Source organism: Sarcophilus harrisii, chromosome 1 (assembly GCF_902635505.1).
Source record: "Sarcophilus harrisii chromosome 1, mSarHar1.11, whole genome shotgun sequence".
NCBI lineage: Eukaryota > Metazoa > Chordata > Mammalia > Dasyuromorphia > Dasyuridae > Sarcophilus > Sarcophilus harrisii.
In genome coordinates, this window is record NC_045426.1 from 214,718,437 (window position 1) to 214,735,483 (window position 17,047).

General features: G+C 35.9%; 2 protein-coding genes across 3 annotated transcripts in view; one reads left to right on the forward strand and one right to left on the reverse strand.

Annotated features, from left to right (window-relative positions):
* Positions 1-8,469, reverse strand: part of NCBP1 (nuclear cap binding protein subunit 1) — a 48,781-nt gene extending 40,312 nt beyond the window's left edge. Inside the window, exon 1 of the mRNA XM_031969373.1 lies at positions 8,382-8,469. Coding sequence (XP_031825233.1) covers positions 8,382-8,415 — 34 coding nt within the window. The 5' untranslated portion in view covers positions 8,416-8,469. The remainder of the gene's footprint in view (positions 1-8,381) is intronic.
* Positions 8,470-9,074: 605 nt separating this feature from the next.
* TSTD2 (thiosulfate sulfurtransferase like domain containing 2) overlaps positions 9,075-17,047 on the forward strand; it is a 34,961-nt gene continuing 26,988 nt past the window's right edge. The window contains exons 1-2 of one of the 2 annotated variants that reach the window (XM_031969383.1): positions 9,075-9,243; positions 14,032-14,238. In XM_031969383.1, the coding sequence (XP_031825243.1) occupies positions 14,071-14,238 (168 nt within the window). In that variant the 5' untranslated portion in view covers positions 9,075-9,243; positions 14,032-14,070. The remainder of the gene's footprint in view (positions 9,244-14,031; positions 14,239-17,047) is intronic. The other variant, XM_003761377.4, reaches the window with a different exon arrangement.

Sequence of the window (17,047 nt, forward strand, 5' to 3'; positions counted from 1 at the left end):
CAAGCTTAAATTTGTACCATTACTTTGATTTTCTAAGCAATGATAGCCATAACTTTTCTGTGACTTTGTAAAATAATGGCAATATTTGAAATGGCTATTATCTTCCTTAAGCTGGTATTATTGAACTTTGTCTTTTAAGATAATACTGCTGACAATGACTGTTCTTTTCAGAAAGGATAGAAAGTTAAAATTAGTTTCATGAACTCATGAAGTATTTGTCCTTTGTTAGTAACTGCAAAACCTAGTAATGATGTACCCCGCTTCCTGTTCTTGGTCATTGGAATTCTTACTTAAAAAAAAAAAAAATTATTTTCTCAAGTCTTACAAATCAATTCTATGTTTCAGGTGAAATTCCCCATTAGCTTACAGCTATGTCACATTGATTCATTTTTCATTCCAATGTGTGGTCAAAGTATTTCTAATATTAATTACTTAGCTTTTGGTTACCTCAATCCTGTCTGCTATCTGTCAATCCCATCCTCCATCTATCAAGAAAAGATGCAGATGCTCCAAGTCTAGCTGTGACAAACTATTCTACAATGAGTATAATACAAATTAGTGGTTGACTTATAGTCCAAGTATATGCTGCTAATATATGCATTTACAATGAAAATCTTCAGTAGAATCTAGGAACTACCTGTTGAATGTTCATAAATAACAGTTAATCTTTTTTTTTTTATTCTGAAAACTTTAAACCAAAAAAGTGGATATTTCCATATAAAAAGTAGAACATGAAGAGGCATGTATATGAAACAATTTCTATTTCACACAACTTCCTTTTTTAAAAAAATCATGGAATTTAGTTAAAAATGTGCTAAAAAAGGTGCTAATGTCACCTTACTTGTCTGTACTTCCTTCTGAACTTATCTACATTTAAAAAAAAGTTTTAATGTTATCCACTTTTTTTTTGCATTAGCATTGCTAACTCCATTGCAAATGAAACAAAAACCCTTAGTTACAAATAAACAGAATTAAGCAAAACAAATCCATATATAAAAAATATATATATATATACACATGTGTATCTATATGTATATCTCTATGCATCTTGATTTCACCTCTATGTGAAGAGGAACATGTTTTATCATAGGTCTTCTGGAACCATTGTTTGTCCTTGTATTGTCAGTTTATATATGTTTTAGTTATTTTTCTTTACAAAATGTTGATATTGTATAAATTGTTCTGATTCTGCCCATTTCATTCTGCTTCAGAATTTATAGAGCCTAATTTGTTTAGCCATTCCCCAATTTACCTTCTATTTCTTTTCTTTTCCTTGTAGTTCCCCTTTCAGGATCTATCCCCTTTAAAGCTGAAGTTTATTTTCTTAGTTACTATTCACTCTCCAACATTATCCTTTTTTAACTGCCCTCTTTTCCTTTCTCCTTCTTTCTCCCTGCTGAGTTTCAAGTATTGCAACACTAACACCACCGTTCCCCACTATCAGTCCTTTTTATATTCCCATTCTCACTTTGTTAAGTTGGAACTACACTAAATTGTTTTAAATTTTTTTATATTTCATTTTTTTAATAACCTAAAATAATTAACATTATTTAAAACAAAAAAAAATTTGAGCTCAAATTCTGTGTCGCTGGTATTGCTGAGAATAGGTACATCATTTATAGTTGATCATCTTTCATATAATGTTGCTATTACTATGTATGACATTCTCCTGGTTCTGCTTGCCTCATTTTTTTTTTTTTTTGCATTAGTTCATGTAAGTTTCTTCAGTTTTTTTTTAAGCACTCTATTCATCATTTCTTATACCACAATAATATTCCATCACATAGACCACAACTTGTTCAACCATTCCACAATTGATGGGCATCCTTTATCCTGCCAATATCCAATTCTTCACCACCACAGACAGTTGCTATAAATATTTTTGGTACAAATAGGTTTCCTTTTTCTTTTTTTTAAAATCTGTGATACAGACTTGTTAGTGGTACTGTTGGGTCAATGGGTATGTACAGTTTGATTGCCCTTTGGGCACAGTTCCAAATTACTCTCTAAAATGGTCAGATCTGTTCACAACCCTGCCAATTTTCCCACATCTCCTTCAACATTTGTCATTTCACTTTTCTGTTACATAGACTTTGGATAGCTGTGAGATGGTACCTCAGAACTGTTTTAATGTGCATTTTTTTCAAATAAGTAGTGATTTAGAGATTTTTTTCCCCCATTATTATAAATAGTTAATTTCTTCTAAGAAATGCTTGTTCACAACCTTTGACCATTTATTAATTGGGGACTTAGTTGTATTCTTATAGATTTGACTCAGAAGCTTTTATCAGAGAAACCTGCTATAAAATTTATTCCCCAGTTCTCTGTGCTTTTCTTCTAATTCTGGCACTAAATTATTATAGTCATTTAACACTGCATATTATGTGTCTAATCTATTCCATTAATCCACGACTGTTTCTTTATCAGTACTAGACTGTTTTAATGATTACCATTTTATATTACAGTTTGAGATCTATTAATCTAGGTAATCTATATTTTCATAAATATTCCTTAATTTTTCCCAGATTGCTTCAAGGTAGCATGTTTCTATGGCTCTTTATTAAATGTAATTTCTATTGCATTATGATCTGAAAAAGACGTACTTAATATTTCTACATTTATAATTTGATTGTTACGTTTTTATGCCCTAATACATGATCAATGTGTGTGAAGGTGCCATGTACTACTGAGGAAAAAAAAATATATATTCTTTCCTATTCCCAATCAATTTTTGAGGCCGATAATATCTAACTTTTCTAAAATTATATTCATTTCCCTCAGTTCTTTCTCACTTATATTGTGGTTAGCCCTATCTAGCTCTGATAGTGAAAGTTGAGTTCCCCCACTAGTAGTTTCATTCTCTATTTCCAATCCTGTAACTTATCTTACTTTTCCTTTAAGAATTTGGTGTATACATACCATCAACATATACCATGTTTAGTATCAATATTGTTTCAATGTCTATGGTACCTTTCAGCAAAGTGTAGTTTCCTTAATTATTTTTTAATTAGATCCATTTTTGCTTTTACTTTGTCTGAGAGCATGATTGCTACACCTGCTTTTTTTCTAGGTTGGATTTTTTGATAGCTAAACTAGAATAGTTACTTTTATCACTAGTCTTAGTTCCAGAATTGGAGCTTTGTGCTTAGGCCAGGCTTATCCTTTTACTGTGCTTTTTAGTGGGACGGTCAGCACTGCTCCTGACCTAACTCTGAGATCAGAAAGTGCCAGACCTTCTGAGGACTCTGGGAATCACAGGACAAAATGCTATAAACCTTGGAGCCCTTGGGCTTTTGGACACCCCAGGCTCAAGTTAGACATTGATGACTATCTCTTCTGGTCATTGTAAAGCCCACATTGTGAGTGGTGGACCACGTTAGGATTTTTCTCAGGGGAATCTTCTTTTCTTTCTGCATCTAGATAACAAGCCATAAAGATTGCAGGTCTCTCTGGCGAGTTTCTGATCATGCTGAAAGGTTTCTTCCTTCTCTGCCAGTTAGTGCTGTATTTTCTGGTAGATCCTTTCCAAATGGCTGTGGACTGATTTTTTTTTTAAGTAGTTCTGGGGAAGAAAATTATTTACTTTAGTTTCTCATTGGATTTCTTAATCTTTATTTAGTCCGATACTATATTTTTTGCTGAAATGGATTAGGGTTTGAGCTGCTTGCTTCCATCCAGGCAGCCATCTTAGCTAGAAGTATAAAATGTTTTTTTTCTAGAACTCATCAGTCTATATAAGCAGAGGTTTTCTTTATAAAGAAATAAATCATATGTATATTTATGACTTGGAGAGTATAATTCTCCAACTTCAACTTCATGCATAGTATTAGTCAAATTAGTTTAAAGAATTTTTCCTAATAATTTATAGTCAAAGATCAACTTTCAGGTAGATTATTTATAAGGATGAAATTAAGCTTCATCTATTTCTAGGTGACATAATAGATAGAGTGCCAGACATAGAGTCAGAAAAATCTGAGTGGAAATCCTATCTCAGACATTACAAGCAGTATGACTTTGGGAATATCATTTAACTTCTCTAGGCCTCACTTTGTTCAAGAGTAAATGAGAATAATAGCACTTTCTTCCCAGTGGTTCTGGGAAGTTCTAGGTAAGTAAAATAAAAGCAGTATAAAGCAGTTGGCAAACTTTAAAGCACTATGTTAATAAATTCTATCTATATCCAGGGCCACCTCTAAAATGTTACAGTATTGAACCTGTCATACATATTATGCATTCTTATCTATGTATTCTCTTCTCCTACTGGTCCCTTCCCTAAGCCACTTCCTTGCTGGCTAATTCATGAAAGAATAGAGCATCCCAGTAATTTGTTGCACAGAAAAAAAAGTTTTGCTGAGCATTAGGGTATAAAAGTAACCCTCTTGAAACTCTTTACTAAAAAAAAGAAGGTATGCTACAAGTAGTTTTTCTTCAAATAAACTTACAGGATCAAATATATTCATGAAAAAGGCTCACAATCATCACACGTATACCTGAATTACTAACACAAAGGATCATACCAACCATGAGATATGACACCTTATGTTCAACCAATCAACATTTATGAGACACTTACACTCTACATTCTGCTAGAATTGGAGATGCAAAGGCATGAAATAATCTCTGCCCTCAAGAAATATATGTACATTACAGGTATACCTTAGGAATAGTAATTGCCTTAAAAGTTGGTTTTCTTTAAAAAGATCTTAAAATCACCCTCAAGATCCATTTAGCTAAGGACATTCTATAGTTTCCTGGTGGCCTAAATACAATGAGACAAAATACAAGAAATCAGCATCTCCTTACTCATGCTCTGGACCAATAGGACAACAAGAACAAAAGAGAAGCCAGGAAACTGCACCCAAGTGAATAAATCCTGTCTCCTTGCTGGATATCCTTTCTCTGGTAAAACTCCTTTTCTTAACTGCTACATATCTACAAGTGTCTCATTTTGTTTCAATTCTAAAAATAAAGCACAAGATTAAATCTAGTAAAGCTCAGGTTACAAGGCACATGCAAGACAAATACAAGATGACAGGGAGAGGATGGGTCAGAATGGCCTAGTACAAGATGGCATAAGTTGACTCTTAAGAGGACTAAGGATTCTAAGAAGTACAAGTAAAAAAAAAAAATAAAAAAAAAAAAGAAAGAATTCATTCTAGACAGGGAAAACATAAGTCTATCATAAGTCTGGAAAGGTAGATTGGGACCACTCTGAAATGCACTTCTCCTTTCCTATAGCTAAACTGTAGGATAAGCCAGAACTGAGAGGTAACGGCATCTTTAACTGTAGATTATAGGGAACTCTGAGGTAAAATGAAAACCTAGTGGGGGAAAGGAAGCAAATAATAAATACCTCGGGCTTGAGTTGAGTCAGAAAGAAGTATCAATAAAATATTTTTAAAAAAACAATGGCAATGTTAAAGATTATACATTTAAAGAACACTAAGAAACAGTAGTAGCTCTCAAAGCAGTAACTTGTATGATAAAGAGTTACAATGTGAAAGTTCTCTACAAAAGTATACATCTTGTAACAGTTCTTAACAAAGTTTATCATGAATCAGATTTCCTTGGATACAAATAAAAATTTAAGAGAAAACTGGAAAACAAAAGTTTCAGGAAAAGAGAAAGTTTAATAATTTAAAGTACCTTTTATTGAGTAAGACTAACAAAACTAATCATTCTTTTCAAACAAATTATACTCTCCCTTATACTGAATGAACTGACTTTAGTCTGTCTTTATAAGATTTATATAGTCAAGTAGAACTTATGCTATAAATTCATAAAGCATTTAAGTCAAGGTGGATGAAATCTATTTAATATTGATTAGTCAGAAATTAGGAATATGAACCAAATATCTTCTGAATGAAACACCACATGATCCAGTCCTTCTGACTATTATCATCTTTCCCTATATTTCCATTCCTGAACCTTTTTTCATTCTGCTTATGACAGCCTGTCCTTTAATCCTACCTGTAACTATATGAAAATCAAGGCATGGAAAGCAAAGTAGATCTAGGACTTTACTGATAAGAGTCTTCCCTCCACCAATATAGTCATTAAACCCTCTCCAAACTTTACAAGCCAGTTTATCAGCTGTTGTAACCAGAAAAAAAGTGTAACTGGAGTGGTCAATCTGAATGATTCCTCATTTACCTAGTTCATCCTCATCTCTAGGACTATATTTAAAAATCTTTCCAGTTTAATAAAACATAACTAAGGCTTGGCCTCCACTGATACAACTTTTGAAAATTCAAAGCATTGGATTTTAGTAGAAATATGTGGAATAGTTTGCAGAACATCTCTATGTTTGCCCATTCTAACAAGATTTCTAGGTCAAATAAATAAAAATATTACATAAATTCATGGTCAACTTTTTATGTAAAGAAAATAATCAAATGTTATTTCAAAGCACTATAAAGGAAAAATATGGTAACACAGATTGAAAGCTCTAGGTCAGATTATCATACTTCGCTTTTGTATCTCTAGACATCAAGCACAACAGCTAGCATCTTTACAAATCCATACCTAAGATTTCATCCTTGCAAGGAGGTTTCAAAAACAAAAAAATTCCCTCCTTGAATAGGTGATAGTTTCAGCTATTTAGAAGTCTTAGAAGGTTGCTTGGGGCAATGAGACTTTAATTATTTTATTATTAATGAGATCCAGAGTTACACAACGTGTACCAGTCAAACACAGGACTTGAACTCGGGTCTTTCCAGATTCTGAGACTAGTGTATATACTCCACATGACACAGCTGCCTCTCTGGAACAAAAGAAGTTTCAATCTATATTCAAAGATTCACAGAGCAAGAGCTGGGAGGGGCCTCAGGAAGATGGAGGTCCAGGGAGCTTGTAAATTGTCCAAGGTGATATAGGTACTAAGCATCCCAAGGAAGACTTTAACACAGGTCCTGTGTTTAAAAAGCAAACAAAAACCAAAAAACTACTGGCTCTTTAAACTGAACCATGCTAAATGAAGTGTAGTCCCTTCTAGAACAGTACCACATTTCAAAATTTGTAATTTAAAATAAACCTTAGGTGCTAGGTTATTAACACTATTATTGTTGTTAAAACTGTATAAAACATTTTCTGAGATTTCTATATTTTTGTGAGAAACTCCTGATTCCTGCAACTTCAACAAATCCCCCAAATAACATGTTTTTCTGAATACGAATTTTGTATCTTACGCTGAAGAATCACTCTATATCTTGTCCTTTGGGATTAGTCAACTTTCCCTCCAAGGACTATCTATGTTACAGAATTATGTTTAAAAAGTGTGGCTGAAATAATTACACACAGTGAACCTGTGCCCATCATTTCTAAGTGGCCAGAGGAGAACATACCTGAAGACAGCTCAGTCTTTAAAAGCAGGGTCTCTTAAAGCTAGAATCAATGATCTTATCTTTAAAATTTTTTTTTGATAACTACATTTTCAAATAATTGGTTTCCTTGGTAATGCTACTTCATGCATTTAATGCCTGAGAAGGAATCCATAGGCCCTGAAAGAAATTCAAGCAAGACACACTAAAAATAATAATAATAAAAATAAAAGTTGAGAATCCCGAATCTTATAGAAAGGACCTAAATTAATGATGCTTCTACAGGAGGCAAGCCAGTTTCACTACTTCTTTGGCTAGTGCTTAAGGAAAAAGAATAGCCCGACTTTCTTAAAGAATATTAATGTCAATACGACTACTTAGAAAGTTAAATCACGGATGAAATACAACTTAAAAATCAAAGATGCTCCTACAGCCACATCACCTGATGCAGACAGAGGACTTCCTGGCTTCAATAACCTGTGCTGGGAGGTGATAGGGGGTGATCCCTTGTGGATTCTATAGCCCAGGGCTTCCTACTCATGACTCCTTTACAACGGTGAATTTTTACGCGATCTTTGGTTTAATAAAATATGCATAAAAGTCAATGCTTACTGATAATAAATCACAACTTCGAGACCCCCATGTTTAGTTACAGACCCGTAGGAGGTCGAGATCAACAATTTAAAAAGCTTTGCCCCAATACATTTGCATTTATTAAAAAAAAGCTAACATTAACGCAACACTCGAAGACTTGCAAAGTGCTTTATATGTACTCCAATTTTGATTTTCACTATAATCCTGAGAGGCGGATGCTATTAACTATTCCCATTTTACAGGTGGGGAAACTGAGACAGAAGGAGGGTCAGTGACTTACTCGCCCTACGCCACAGCTAGAAAGGTCTGAGGCCTGGAGCTCTCTACCCATGAAGCCACCCTACTATGCGCCACGCAGAGCCGGGATCCCGGGAGCTGGCCAGCTCGGTCCGTGGGTCCCCCTAGCCCCGGCACGACGCTCCAAGCCGCCCTCCCCAGCCTCAGGTCCACCTTCACCCACTTCCTTACCATCGTTCTCGTCGCTATGCCGCCGCCGCGACATGCTGCCCGCTGCCCGCGCCCCCTCCTCCTAGGCTCCCTGCTCCCGCCTCCGCGGCCGCCGCCGATGGCGGAAACTCCGCGCCGTTCGCTCCCCAGCGGCTGGGAAAGGCGGAAGCGACGATGGAGGGGGTGGCGAGGCGGCGCAGCAAGGGCTCCGAGGGGAGCTGCGGGCCGGCCTGGAGCGCAGACGCACAAGCACGCTGGATCTCGCGCGAGCGAGGCGGCCGTGGAGGCGGGGAAACTCCCGTTTCCACCGTCACTGGGACGTCCCGTAAGGGTCTCGGGAGGAGGGACGGGGACGGAGGGGGGGGTGCGCTGTGTCTGAGGACACCAGACGAAGAGGGAGCTTCGAGCAGGCGAGCCCAAGGGAGCAACCTAACAAGGCCGCCGATCGAGCTTCCGCTGTCCTTTCCCTTCCCTTCCTCCCTCCCACTCCTCGCGCTCAATCTTCTTCCGGGAGAAGAATAAGCGGAGTGGGTCAGTTCCTAAAGCTTCGACCCCGGCCCAGCTGGCGCGCGCCTTAAAGGAAAGGCGGGGGAATAGGGAGGGGTGGGAGTCGAGTAGGACGGCATCCTAGCCCGCCCTGAGCTGAGGCAGTGACGCTCTAGTCCTCGTACCGCCCATTCTCTCTATGCCACTCGATGGTTCTCCCGACTGCCCTTGCGCTTACCGGACGTAGACGATTTCTGGATTGAGGGGCCGTCTCTAAAGTACTGGCGGGGGAAGAAACGAGACTGGGAAGGGGGATCCGGGGATTGTGCGTTGCGGTGGTGGTTAGTGTAGAAGTGTCCGCGGGTGGAAGCTCCTCCAAAGGTTTGGACCACTTCAGGTATTTACTTCATCCCTTCCTTTTGCTATTGACCTTCCGGGGTGTCCCATTGACGGCCTGTAACTACCTCCACACCCCACCCCGCCCCCGCTTTCCTAGGGTCTGTGCGCGTGGCCGGGCCGGACCCCGGGAGCACGAGGACTTGGTGCTTGCCTGGCGCCACCCCAGCCCCCGACCCCCTCAGCGGGGAAGCCTGCCCTTCACACCAATAACTGATTTCGCCCCTGGAAGATTTGCAGCTCGCTTTAAACCTGCCTGCTCCTTAATCTTTCCCTTCGTCGCTGCAAGGTGGGCATTATTAAACCGTCTTTTACAAAGGAGGAAACTGAGGCTCCGAAAGCGATTGTTGATTTTTTTACCCCCAAAGATCCTGCACAAAACTGGAGTTGAACCTAGTGTCTCCTTCCCACTCTATCTCCCGCCATCCCCCGCCCCCACGCCCATCTGAATAGAAGGTGGTTAGAGGAAATGAAAACGTATTAGCGGAGTAAGGTGAGGTTTTTCCAGCACCGATGTGGATAGTGAGTGAGATCCTGCAAATGCTCTTGTTTTGCGATCAAACCCAGAACTTGAAGAGTGAATCGGAAGAGGGACTTAACCACTTAAAGACAATTAACCTTCCTGGCCATTAAATCAAAGAAAATTAAGTAAGCAAGCTGTGTAGTGGGTGGGAGAATTCATCCGTCTGCATTTATCCTTTGATAAGAAGATAAATGGACAATGAAATTTGCACAGTTCCATTTTACAATTTTCCTTAAACAGTTTTGCCTTTTACAGTGTTCCTTAAACACTTTTTAGAAATACGATTTTGAACTAGTATAGTTATACATGGCATACAGTTTTGAAGAATTGAAAATGACTGAACAAAAAAGTAAGGGAAAGTCATATGATTTGTGAGCCAATAGCAACTTATATGACAAACTTCAAAAAAAAAATTGTAGTAAAGAATATCACCAGGAGGAAAAAAATGTTGCTAATAAAGAGCTTGAGTGCTCTCTATTCTCTGGCAGTCTAGAGGAGCAATTTTGCATATGTTGGATGAAAACTGGCAGTTGGATGACTCAGTAGATAGAACCCTGCAATTGGGAAGACTAGAGTTCAAATGTAGCCTCAGGCATTTATTTACCATGTGACTCTGGGCAAGTCACTTAGCTTGTTTGCCTTAATACCCTGGAAAAGCATACATATAGCAAATTACTCCAGTATCTTTGCCAGGAAAAACCATAGGCAATAGGGTCCCTGGGATCTCAGGATGTGGCTGAATGAATAACATGAACAACAGTCTTATATCTTGGATAGGCAAGGATGAATTGTGATCCTTATTTTTGGATGGCGCATCCAAAATAACAAAATTATGGATTTGAATATTTTGAGTAAGAGGGGGAGGGTGGAATTGAGAATTACCCCAGATGTCCTTTTGTCCAGCCTTCTTATTTTATGCATGACAAAAACAGATCTAAGTTCCAGAAGTAAGTGATAGAAACAGGATTTGGATTCAGGTCCTTTGACTCCTATTGCATCATACTGTATAGACTTAGCCTTAAAAATCCCTTGATGTTGAGAGGGGTGACACACCACAGTGTTACCACTGTCATTTGGATTGACATAATGACATTGATAGTTTGTAGTATCTGGATGATTCTTTCCATTTTTATTTTCAATTGTTTTTTCAAATACATTGACTCCTGTTCCTGGAATCATCGCCATCTTTAAGTCTTCCCAGTAGGCGCTCAACCTATATCATCAACATCATAACTGTTGTGATGATAGTAACAAAGTTTCTGACAAATTATGTCATTGGAATATATTTGTTCATAGATGGAGACAGTGTTATAATTAGGTATGCAAGAGAGGGCAGAAGCACCAGATTGAGATTCACATCCTGACTTTACTATCTTGACTCTGGGACCTTGAACAAGTCACTTAACCTCTTTGAAACTCCCTGCAACTGTTAGATAACTAGTTGCCCTATTTTATAGGATTGTTGTGAGAAAAAGAATTTTGTAAACTCAAGTGTGATAAAGAAAAGGTATGGCTTTGTTTATTTTCCCATTTAACAAGTCTATTCAAAAGTATTTAGCAAACAATTTAGCAAAATTTTACCCTCAGCGGGGAAGCCTGCCCTTCACACCAATTACTGTGTGAAAATTTTGAAAATTTTGTCTGATACAGTATTCATGCAGATTATTGGTATTTGAATACCAATACAATAGTAAAGTTTGATAAGTTTTACAAAACAGAATACTAGAAGGCATGATAAAGTTACATCTTGGATTTCTCACTGAGCTTGACATTGTATTTTAAGGTTTACAAAATGCTTTACAACACTACAACTATTCTCAATTTTTCAAATGAGTTTAGAATATAAAAACTTATTTTATATCTAAATTTTGTTAAAATGGAATATTATTGATACATTGTATTAAAGGAATAATTTTTTAAATAAAATTTTAATTTAAGGCAAATGTTATTTGAAAATTGTCTTTGTAGGGGCAGCTAGGTGGTGCAGTGGATAGAACACCAGCCCTGAAGTCAGAAGGACCTGAGTTCAAATTTGACCTCATACACTTAATACTTTCTAGCTATGTGACTCTGGCCAAGTCACTTAACCCCAATTGCCTCAGCCAAAAAAAAAAATTGTCTTTGGAAATGCAGAAGTAGCAAAATACAGTAATGTAGAGGACCACAGATAGTGGGGAACCCTGGGTGAGGTATAAGACCCTTCAGCCCAGAGGGAACCTGCTGATAATGTCTGGCTTGGCTCCCCATCTCCCCTAAGGGCTCTCATCCTTCCTGAGAAGTCAGGGAGGGTGTGACCAACCCCTTTTGGTTTTCTTACCTTTCCTGAGAAGTCAGGGAGGACAAGGACAATACCACTTGTGTTCTACTTGAAGCAAGGGATACTTACAGTAAAGAGAGGCATTTACATATCAATAGCAGGGTGTTTATAGTTAGCACTTACACAGTATGCTGTGGTAATGTAATGCTGCATAGCACTTGCTCTGTGTGATGTGGTGAGGTAATGGTTCTCTAGTTGGCACATGCTCAGTGTGCTGTAATGATGTAATCATACTAACGTATTTAAGGACTGATAGGACTTGAAATAAAGGACTCCAAGTTTGACCATCCTCGTAGGTCTCCAGCTTTATCACTTCTCCACTAAGACCAGGGACTCCGGCTGGTCCCAAGGTCCTCCAGAGAAGTAGTTCTGATGGTATATTTTGGCCCCCAGCGTGGGGGCTCTAAAAAGCACACTACACAGTAAATTCTGCTTTCCCTTTCTTCTGTAATTAAAATTTGACTTGTTTTTAAAATGTTCGATTGGTGATATGCTGCATTGTAAATTATTATATCTATATAAACTAGGCTACTTGTCATAGCCATTCAAAAGGTAATTTCTGTTGCTTGAAGATACTTTGTGAACATAATAGATATGACATTTCCACAAAGAAACTCATGGAACTTCAGTTTGTTATCATCTTGAGCTTATAGTTCTATTTATTTTTCAGTCCTCACCCATCCAAACATCACCAGCCAGGAAGTACTTTGCTTTGTCATGTATAAAATTATCCCTTCACATTGCAACTTCCCCTATTTTGGTTTCAGTATATAATGAGTCAGCATAAGAAATGAAATGGGAATTTGGGAGTTTTGTGGAATACGCAGATGACATGCAAAAGCTAGCAGGCATCACACAAATTATTTAGAAATTTAGAAATGTAATTCAGCTTTCTCTGGTATGAAGGGAGGGCCAAAAAATTTATGCAGATATACCAGACTGCGGTGGCCTTGACCGCTACCTATAGTGTGAAAGAGATAAGTATGCATACATGCAATTTGTCAACTTGAACCCCAATCATAATAAAAATGATCTTTAATAGTATAGAAAGGCATAGGAAATTTTCTTTTCACCTCTTCCATTCAGAGGATGATCACTTGTTATTTTTCATAGGATCTGAAATAAAGAAGACAAGAGTTATCTAATGTTAGGTCTAAGCTTTACTAAAGTTTAGTTTAGGTAGATATGGTAATTCATCAATTAAGTCATGCCACTATTTTTAAAAAAATCTATTTTTACTGGCTATTATTTAAATGTAGTTATAGAAAAAAAAGACAAAACAATATTTGTTATTGTTTATAAAAGACAAACAATATTTGTGTAAAAGTTGCTTTAAATTTTAAAAAGTGTTTAAAGAATGCTACCATTATCATTTTATTCCACATAGATTTTATACAATTTAACAATTTTAATGTACTCTTTGAGCTCATTTATGCAATTCAACCTACAATTTTCTTAGTGTTATGTTTTGTCTGGATAGCACATTCACTGTTGATAGCCATTCTTTGTGATATTTAAGTGACGTATTGGAAAGAGAGTGAACTTGGAATCAGGAAAATCTGAATTCAAATTCCTCAGACATTTAATACCTTTGTGAGTTGCAAAATCTTTTAACTTCCCTTAGCATACTGTGTGTGTGTGTGTGTGTGTGTGTTTTTAAGGGGGAATGTGTGTATAAATGTTACTAATTTCCCCAAAGGAAGCAAGTATAAGAATCTGAGAATAGGAAATTAAAGAAAAAAAGCACAATGCCTTAGGAATAGCAAGTGCCTGATTAATATTTAGTTAGATGAATTTATCAATAAATTGTCACTTAACCAACATCAAATTTTTCTTAAAGACTCCTCAATTTCTTTCAAGATTCTAGGTCATTGCTAATTTATGTACGTGATTTTATTGAATTTTCCCATATGTTTTTAATATTGGTCTTTCACCTTTATTTTTAACAGGTAGTAATAGACCCAAAGATTCACAACTGCAGTGAAACAATGATGCCTTCTTCGATGCTACCAGCTGAAGGAGATGACCTGGATTCCTGTATATTAAGATTTCCAGATTTGGATTTGAAAGATACAAACTTTGTTTCTCCTAGTAATAGTCTCAAAGCAGAATTAGATGCTAATATGAGGAAGAAGTATGCTCATGCAAAGAAAAAGGTAAAATACTGTTTCACTATATTATATATGATTATACAAAGTCCAGCAACAGTTCTTTTGCATCGTCTCAATCAGGTGTTAGTCTTTTTTAAATACTCATGACATCACACTTAATCTAGCAAATATATTTCAGAAATCAAGATACAGTAATGGTTTGATTTTCAAAATTTTCATTGACTTCATTTTTTAATTCAATTAAAAATAAAAAGTAAGCTGCTTAAGAACAGGGACTTTGTCTTTTGTTTTGGTTTTTGACACTTCATCCCCAGTGTACATTACCTTAAACATAATTGCTTAATAAATGTTTGGGGGTTTTTTGTTTGTTTGGTTGGTTTTTGTTATTTTGAACCAAATGTGTAATCTCATTGGATCAGGAAACTCCTGGTGAGGAAACTCTTATCTACCGATTCAAATCAGCACTTAATTTCAACTAATTATCTTTAGAAAGGTATCTGGCAGAATTGGGATATTACTGATAGTGACAAGTTTAGGGTCACACAGTTAGTATAATGTCAGAAGTAGGACTTATACCAAAGCATTCTTGACTCTGAAACAGACATTCTATCCAATATATTATTGCCTCAAATTAATATCAGTTGTTGTTAACTTAATGTTAATAGTAAGTTGTATAAAGGTAATTTTTTTGCCACCCATACTTTTTTCTATTATCTCCATATCCTAAACTGAGAAATAATTTTATTTGCTATATAGCGACAGTTTTCTTTCCTATTGATTTCCATGAAAGCCATATAAGGATTTAAAAGGAGAAACAATAGGTTAAGTTTAATTTAGACCAAGACTGATTTTAATTTATGCCACAGTAATTTCTTTTTGTCCCTGGGAATATAAGCTAGTACTTTTTTTCTTGTATAGTAGTCGTTTACTCTTATGTGGTATTTTACAGTGATATTACTTATATTGATTTTTAAAACTCTATTAGAGAGTGTAAGAATTATTTTTCTTTTCCTTTATTTCAAAACTTAAACAGGAAATAGAAAAAAAAACCAAAAAATTTTCCATGTGTACAGCAGAATATATGAGAGAATTCAAAATACCTAACAATAAATTTCCACTTCAAGGAAGTATACATGGTAATAAAACACATTGTATTTAGAATTGTCCATCTTTTTTTTTGTTTTCTTATAGGCTTTCTTTCCTGTCTCTCTCCTTTTCTTCCTCTCTCCCAAACTAGAGAATATACAAGTGCAAAGTGGGGAGGTAGGGAGACAGGAACTTAAAATATAACAAAAAAAGACAGACACATATACACATATTTAAATATGCGGAGAGGGGAGGGAGGTTGTATAAAATCATACTATGTATACTTATGTATTTATCAGTTCTTTGGATACCATCTTCATAAGTTCTTTATAGTTGATTTGAGTATAATATACAGAAAAACAGAATAGAAAAACTGAATACAGTTCTTCAAACAGTATTGCTGTTATTGTATACAGTATCCTCTTGTTCTTTGCGCATTTCATTCTTCATTATTTCACAACAGTTCATGTTTTCCTAAAATCAATCAGCATCTTTTCTTATATTACAGTAGTGGTATGACACATCATAGTTATATACCACAACATATTTAGCCATTCTCCATTTTATAAGCATCCCCTGATTTCCAGTTTCTTTGCTCCCACAGAGGTGTTATAAATATTTTAGACTATATAGATTCTTTCCTTTTTCCTCCACCTTGGAAAACACACCTAATAGTATTGCTGGATCAAAGGCTTTACACAATTTTATAACTCTTTGAACATAATTCTGGATTGTTCTTCAGGATGATTGGATCACTTCACACTTCTATCAATATTTTGTACAAGTGATCCAATTTTTTCACATCTGCTACAACATTTGTCATTTTTTTACTTCTCTCATTTTAGCCTTTCTTGAGTTTGAGGTGATATCTCAAAAGTTGTTTGAATTTGCATTTGTCTAATAAGCAATGGTTTGGAGTATGTTTATGCAACTTTGATTTCTTCACTAAAAACTGCCTATTCATGTACTTGAACCATTTATCAATTGGGAAATGACTCATATTCTTATAAATTTGACAAAGTTCTCTATATATTTGAGCTATGAGACTTTTATTCGAGAAACTGTATAAAAATTTCTTCCTGGTTTTCTGTTTTCCTTCTGATTCTGGCTATATTAATTTTATTTGTACAAAACCTTTTTAATTTAATATGATTAAATTATCCATGTTCTCATTTTCTTATGATAGCTTACTTTATTATCTAGGTCAGATATTAACTGTTTCTTGGTAAATGAGGTTTTTTATCTAAACTCAATTTCTACCAGACTGCTTTCCAGTTTTCCCATCAAATTTTACCAAATAGTTAATTCTTATCCCCAAAGCTTAAAGTTTTACTTTTGCCAAAGAGTGAGTTACTATAGCTCATTTAATACTGTGTATTTTAATTCCACAATAATTATTTTATTTACTTTGTTCTGCTGATCCATCTTTTTATTTTTTAGCCAGCACCAGATAGTTTTGATAATCACTGCTTTATAATACGGTTTGATTCAATACTGCTAAACTCCTTCCTTTAGATTTTTAATTAATATCTTTAATATTCTTGACTTCATGTTTTTCCAAATTAATTTTATTAGATGTTTTCATCCATATTGCACAAGACCATTAACAATGTAGAGTTATTTGTTTATTTTTAATTCAAACCTAAAGAGAAAATGGGCAAAGAAAAAAAAGATATTGCCACATGCACAGCTGAACACGAGTGGATTCAAAATATAAAGCAATAAATTTCCACTTCAAGAAAGCCTATCTAATAAACCTTATACATTT